This window comes from Mercenaria mercenaria, chromosome 5, assembly GCF_021730395.1.
Source record: "Mercenaria mercenaria strain notata chromosome 5, MADL_Memer_1, whole genome shotgun sequence".
Lineage (NCBI taxonomy): Eukaryota > Metazoa > Mollusca > Bivalvia > Venerida > Veneridae > Mercenaria > Mercenaria mercenaria.
This window is the reverse complement of record NC_069365.1, coordinates 39224070-39231684: the sequence shown is the minus strand read 5'-3', so window position 1 is coordinate 39231684 and position 7615 is coordinate 39224070. Positions and strand designations below refer to the sequence as shown.

General features: G+C 34.9%; 1 protein-coding gene across 1 annotated transcript; it reads right to left on the bottom strand.

Annotated features, from left to right (window-relative positions):
• Positions 1–2829: 2829 nt before the first annotated feature.
• Positions 2830–7211, bottom strand: LOC128557302 (dentin sialophosphoprotein-like). Its single transcript, XM_053544552.1, has 5 exons — positions 7087–7211; positions 6227–6305; positions 3601–5476; positions 3335–3387; positions 2830–2897 (listed from the first exon to the last, which is right to left on the bottom strand). Exons 1-5 carry the CDS (start codon positions 7180–7182, stop codon positions 2830–2832), a joined length of 2172 nt encoding a protein of 723 aa, XP_053400527.1. The 5' UTR covers positions 7183–7211.
• Positions 7212–7615: the final 404 nt, after the last annotated feature.

The window sequence follows — 7615 nt, the reverse complement described above, 5'->3', positions numbered from 1 at the left end:
TCAGTCATGTAACGGCGGGCAGTTAACCTAACCAGTGTTCCTGGATTCTGTACCAGTACAAACCTGTTCTCCGCAAGTAACTGCCAACTTCCCCACATGAATCAGAGGTGGAGGACTAATGATTTCAGACACAATGTCGTTTATCAAATAGTCACGGAGAACATATGCCCCGCCCGAGGATCGAACTCACGACCCCGCGATCCGTAGACCGACGCTCTACCTACTGAGCTAAGCGGGCGGGCTTAGTTATGGTCCTTGAATCAATATTTTATTCACAATTCTGCTAGCTTGATATAATGGTGTTTTGGTTGGTATGTCTGTTGATAGACCATTTGGTTTCTGATCAATATCATCTACATATACTGTAGAGAATACTTTGGCCTACAACAGCTAAACTTCAAAAGGTGATTGGCTATGGTCAACAGATTTTGTGAATTAATAAAAGGTCAAGGTCACAGTGACTTTCAGACATGTAATGGTTTCCAGACGATAAGTGGAGACGGTTTTAGTCTAGAGTTGTCAATTATTATATGATTGATTATTCCATTGTAGTGGTCAAAGGTGACATTGCAAACCAAGATACCTCTTACATAAGAATTTATCAGTTTTTAGCTCGACTCAATCTGACTAAAATACATCTCCTATTACGCTACGCATAGGATCTGACAACGAGCTATTGATGGCCTCGTTCTGACAACCCTTCAGTTAGCCAATCAAAAGCTACCTTACAGCATTCTGCAAGCTTTAAAAAGCCTTAGGTTTTGATATCAACAATTTTTATGTCGAAAATTTCAGATAGTCGATTAGCTCAGTCGGTAGAGCACTTGCTCTGTAAACGAGAGGTCCCAGGTTCTAGCCCTGGATTAACTTTAAATTTTTCTTACTCTTTGACATTGGAACACGTTATCTGATTGGTTCAAACAAAAATAGATTTGCGAAAATAAAAATAGCAATATTGGAAATCCAAAATATACAGAAGACAAATGTGAATGGGTCGTTCTCAGATCTTCGTTTAGAAGATCAAGTACTTTAGTCAGATTGTAGCTCGACTATTCAAAGGATTGGGGAGCTATCCTACTTGACGGGTAAAAAAACAAATGGTCACTGCATTTAATCATGTACATTATAGGTCTTTGATTTAAAGAGACATCACACGGAAAACCGATAAAAATATTTTTTATAATTACTCGATTTGAAAAAATTACAGATTTCATTGTTTATTAAAGCCTCATCAAAGTACACAAATCAATATCAAAGACATGATAAAATTCTATATATACCGGTACATGTACTTTTTTGCCACTCTTTAGTAGAGTTATAAGAGACTACTAAAAACATAATACTATCACAGTTTTCAATAATTACTACACATTTAAAATAACATGATTCATTTGTTGGGGCTTCAGTTGAAACAAGTGCAGAAAATCGTCTTTGAAACCCGACTGTACAAAAAAAAAAAAAAAAAAAAAAATGGGCTGGCAAACATGAATGAAACCGGAGTGGTGCTGTTTATCAAATCGGTGTTTTAAAACGTTTCTATATGATATTTTGTTTACATCAGAAGAGAACATATAACTTTATGAAATGTAGTTGCTTATTGAAGTACAACGTAAGTGAAATGAAATATCCGTGGCCAACCCGCGTGACCTTTTGGTACTATACATGCGGGAAATTCGAACTTAGCGTTCACATAACGTACACATTCGGTCCGCGGCAGATTAAGATACTGAGGCTTTTTAGCAGAAAATATGTGTCGTGTAATTCACTTTGATGCATTGTATTTTATAGAATTCCGTCAAGAATGAGGAAACATCATAAAGTATCTGCTGTGTATACGGTACCGAAGTCACGTGCGTTGGCTTTTAGACTAGTTACGTACACTGTGTCAATGCCGGCAATTTTATCCTCGCAGGAAAAACATCAAAATTTAAACAAAGTAACGATCACACATAACACTGAATAACTGTCTTCATTGTATGGTAACTCGCGGTGACCGGTAACTCAGTTTTAATGCATGACATGCTTATTTCTTTACCCTATCACGTTTTACACAAAATATGTATGAATTGGGTGTGGTGGTGCGCGATGGTAGCGCGATGTCAGGATTCGTTCGACGATTGAGTTATCAAAATTTCCGGAGCCCTGTGCACCAGTATAACACTACAACCAGATCCATTTTGAACTTTATGAATAATAAAGCAGTCTGCAGTCAATCTTGCTTAGTTGTTAACAGACATGCATGTATTTTAATCCTTAAGCCTGTGATTCTGCCCTTGCGATCAGTGCAGATCAAAATCAGCCTGTACATCTGTGCAGGCTGATCCTGGTCTGCACTGTTCGCTATTCAGTCAGTAAATTTTCAGTGAAAAACTCTTCAAATAATAAATGGTACTGCCCAAATTCAATGATATACCAGTCCAGTTTAGAAATTTGGCAGGGTAAAGGTTAAAACATATTCGAGTATACTACAGTCAGACTTGCTCAAGAGACCACGTCTATTACAACACATTTTTATTTCCTTTTTTTTTAATGCTAAAGAATAAATTATGTTGTGTTGAAAGACCATTTGTATTAAGAGACTGCTTTTTGCTTTTTCACTAGGTGGTTGCTTAACCTTTAGCCTGCTAAATTTCTAAAATGGACTGGTCCATCAGTACTACTTATTATTTGAAGGGGTGTTGACTGAAACTTTACTGATTGAATAGCGAACAGTACAGGTCATGATCACGGATGTGCAGGCTGATCTTGGTCTGCACTGGTCGCAAAGGCAAAACCACTTGCTGCCAGCAGGGTAAAGGTTAATGTAAATTTAACTGCATATCCTTAATGCTACATGTACCTCATTGGACTTGATGAATCAGACTTTTTCTGTTCTGGCTTCTTCAGTTTCTGGAAAACTAAATAAAAACACAAAAATGGTAAACAACCTGAAAAACACATTCAAGTATTGATTTGATGTACAACAAAAATTTAATTTAGAATAGAACATTAATTTAGGATTTTAATTTGGAAGTACAGTAACTATACTGGTATTTCACATACATATTTGTCGGATATCTCACCAGTCAAGAGAAAATGTGCTCACTTCATTTGTGTTTAAAACTATTTTCCTCATTATCTCAACTGCACAATGGACAGTTTACCTAACCAGTGCAAGAGCACTTGCTTTATCTCCACACTGTATTGATGATAAGCCATACAACCTCTAGAACTGTAGGCTTGATTTATCCCTAATGAACTTACTGCACAAAAAAAAGTAAGAAAAACATTAACGAGTTTACTGCAGCAGACAGCTGAAAAAGGTTATAATTATGAAATACAGCTAAAAGCATACATGCTTCAAGGTCACCATCACTACTGGAATCACTGCTGAATCTTCTACTGGACCTGAAATAACAATACATTCGATTATTCGCACGTACCTGGGTGCCCTAAGTCAATTATAAGTCATCCACTATGATATTACTTTATATCATTTAATAGTGAATTTAGAATTGCAGTATTGCTGCCAGCCATTCTTAGTATGACTAGCATTACTTCCATCAAGATTCATGCTTATTAAAATTAATCATGTAAAAATAAATTACTCGGAACACTCACCTCCAGCTCTGGTCTGTGACATCTACTTTCTTCTGCTTCTTGTTCCTAGACTTCTCAGCAAGCTTCGCAAAACTTGCACTAATAGCATCTGAGCTATCACTACTGTCACTAGTTCTTGCAGAGATATCCTCCCTACTTCTTTCACTGGTATCAGATTCATCTGATATGTCTTCCATCATTTTCTTCTTCCTAATAAAATCTGCCTCATTTTTACTGACACTTTCATCATTGCCAGAACATTCATTTTGTTCCTTTTCTTTTAGTTCATCCTCACTGCTTCCAGCTTCAACATTACTTTGATCTGATTCTTTCTGTTCTTCATCAGCAGAAGCTCTCTCTACCTTATAAAGCTCTTCAGTTTGTGTGCCGGCATCATTGACTTCATATATACTTTCTTCAGCTTCTGACTTTGTTTCAGATTCGGTACTATTAATTTCACCATCAGTGATTTCTTCATGCACATTTTCCACACCATTATTTGTTTCTTGTAAATCTTCATTAACCCCAACCAATGGTACATATGCTTCAAAATGATTATGACCAGAATCTGTGATGTTTGTTTCTTGATCATATACAGCAGTGTTGTTATCCAAACCAGTAGTATTATTAAAAACATCTGTTTTTGAAAAAGACTTGCTTTCATGACCAACTGTTTCTTTAGAATAGTCATGAACATGTGTACTTATAGTTGTTGATGCAAGCTTGTCTTCAATAACTGTAATGTTAGTATATAGAGATACGCCTAACTGTTCTTTTTCTGAATTTGACAATTCTAAAGCATCCGATACTTGTTGAAGAGAACGACTTTCTGCAATAGCATGACTATCCTGCACAGTGTCTTCATCATACATATCAGTTGTTCTATACCTGTTGTAAAAATCAAGAAGTTTTCCTTGGGTGTCCAAAATGGTTTCTTCTTTATATGCTCTATGCACTTTCTTATCTGATTCGCCAGTCTGTTCTAAACTATCAATGTCAGCAATAACAACTTCATCTGTCTGAGTGGCAGTGTCCATTACTTCCACCTCTTCTTCAGATTCACTCTTGTCTGAATGAATCGGGCTCCTTATTTTACATATATGATTGTCATTTTTCTTTTCTTCCCTGAGGTTATCTGGCTTTTTTCTCATTTCTTTGATGGGAGCTCTATCACCAAATTTTCCGTTAGAGTGATTTGACTGTGATGAATTCAATGTATCATCAACGATTTCTGTTGCAGTTACATAATTAGTTTCATCACATACTGATGCTTCATGGTCCATCATTTCATCTGCCAGCTTTTCTCTTCTAAATGTGTTAGTATTTTCAACCACTTTGCAATCTTCTGCAGAACTGTCCAAATCTTCAATAATTCTTTTGTAAGTAATACTGCTTCGTCTATGTATTCTGGTAGATTCAACTAGTGGTTCACCAAGATTGTCAAGATCTAGTGTACAAGAAGCAAGAGAAACTCTGTTCTTAACAACAGTATCATTATAGTCTATATCAGATTCTCTCTTTGGTTTTACATCTAAAATTGGTTCGAACTTTGGACATGACATATTTTCTGGTACATATATACCTTCAACTGCATCTACAAAGCTTTCTTTAATACATGCATTAGAGTTATTATTAGCAATTCCAGTATGTGCCAGATCATCATCAGAGTCACTACACACTTGAAGGACAGCCTTTCCATTGCCTGTTTTGACCTTTTGTTTAGGTATGTCTGTGAAACTTGAATCACTGTCAGAGGACAGCAACACTTTAAAACTTTGGGCTTTAGTTTGTAGCAATGTCTGTTTGGCAAGAGTTCCTGATTTGTCTGATTGCTTAGAAGCATCCCCTGTAACTTTTGTCTTCTTCTTTTTCAGTTTCAGTTTGTCTGTCTTCTTTCCTAAATAAGAAAACAAGTAATCGTTTTACCGGTATACAGTCTCAAAACGTATTTCATAATACTGATTAACATGGAGCACACTTTATAACCAGGGTTTTTTTTGTAAGTGGGTAAAGAGCTTGGGCCTGTTACTCACATGTAAAAACAAGCTCAGTATTTTAGTACAGGAAAATAAAAATCCCACTGTAAAGTCAATTTTAGGGGAAAACAAAATGATCTGAAGGGCCCTATAAACCACTCCAACTTTAGGAGAAAACAAATCCTGATCCCTATAAAATTCATTTTTGTAATATTGGTTTCAAAGTCTAATCTACAAGTATAAGATAGTACTGTTTACAATTGAAAATCTGTCTGAAAGTTTACAAATGTAAAACAGTCAAAAATAAAGCAAAGATCTTACTTACTTACAGCGATACATTGAGGATATTTGTTTGTTTCAGTGTAAGACTGAAATATCTTTCACAAGTGAACACCAGATGCAATATTTTCATGAGTGGCATAGCCTCGAGTGAAAATTTATGATATGGTGTTCATAGTGAAAGATATTTTGATCTTACATGTGAAACACACAAATTTTCTTTTTATTTCATATTCTGACTAAATTTATTCATTTTATAGTTTCACTTTACCACTGGAAAACATATTTGATTTTTTTTCACTGTGAGAACCCCGATAAATTTCGCTCTAATTTTTCGGTAATTCACTGAAAAACATAATAAATAGTTTCAATGACAAAGAAAATTCTCTTACCATTTGATTTGGAATCATCAATCACTGTGTCAACATTTCCTTTCTTCACTTTTGTTTTCTTCTTTGCACTCAGTGTCACCTGCAAAATCAGAACCTGCCAGTTGAATGTCAACTTGACAAGATAGCAACATAATATAAAATTGATTTTGGTCACAAAATCAATGCAATATGATTGCAAAGGACACCAGTTAAAAATCATTTCCTTTGAAAAAACAGTCCGGGAGTGAGTGTTCATTCAAAGTTTATGTATCAGGTATTTGACACAGTTTTGCAATTCATTTGCTGGTTTATTTTTGGAGCCTAAAGTGGGTCAGTTAAAGAAAAGTAAAATGACAACTCTATGTTTTGTATTCTCATTGTGACAGACTAATAAAAGATTGATGGGGTTCTATACCAAGTGCTCTGTAAAGACATTTATGCACCTGTATTTCTAGTACTATCTCTCATTTCAATATATATCAGACTTTATTGAAAACTGTAGTAAATTTCTCTAATTTCTCTGTCTTTTCTGTTCCACTGATTGTAAATCTGAAGTCTGATGAAAGCAAACAAATTATAAACCAATTTCTTCCATGTCTTTCAGTTTTAAAGTAATCATAGAATTCATTCTGAATCAGTTTCCATGTCCATCAAACTTTTATAAGCCTTAAATACCTTTCAGGCTGAAAAATAACAAAAGCTTTATTTCATCTTTTCCATTTTTTCTGATTTAGGTCATGGAGAAAATGCTTAATATGATAAGAAGTAAATATCCATATAAATCGATTTTCAACTGAACAAAATTTAACAAATATTACCAAATATCCTTGCATTTAACAAGACAGTGTAGTTAAGAACCTAGTCTAACAATATGCCCTTACTGCATTTTTGGCCTCATCCGAATTATTATGCTTGAACCAGCCTAATTTCTCTCCCATCTTTTGAAACATTTCATTCACATCAGTTCTCTCAGCCATTTTGTTCAACTATTACTGGATCTGAAAAAAAAACCCCACAGCAAATGAAAACTGATGGTTTCCATGTCATAAATTTACTAACTTGGTGATTCTGGTGAATACCATCATCAAATTCTTATCATGTTTCACTGCTGTAATGTATGCTGAATTTCTACATTGACTGTGATGCACAGTTCAGTTTTAATTTTGTTTCTATAATTACCTAAGGCTAACACATTCAATTTCAGATCTGTTTAAGAGTAGGTAACAGTTTAGGCTGAGGTTCTATGGTATCACTAAAATTACTGCTTGAAAGGCAATTCTAAGAGCACAAAATAAAACAAATTTTATAAATGATTCATTCTTATTTCGAAGAAATCCAGACTCCTTCCAAAAACATCAAATTTAAATGATCTTGTCCTATTTACTACTTTCAGTACAGAGCTAATGACAT

Excerpts from the sequence above, each read along its gene's own strand:
- LOC128557302 (XM_053544552.1), bottom strand. The coding sequence starts at position 7,182 with ATGGCTGAGAGAACTGATGTGAATGAAATGTTTCAAAAGATGGGAGAG. Across the intron at positions 3,388-3,600 it reads GTCACAGACCAGAGCTGGAG|GTCCAGTAGAAGATTCAGCA; the intron begins GTGAGTGTTCCG and ends TTGTTATTTCAG. Across the intron at positions 2,898-3,334 it reads TGATGGTGACCTTGAAGCAT|TTTTCCAGAAACTGAAGAAG; the intron begins GTATGCTTTTAG and ends GTTTTTATTTAG.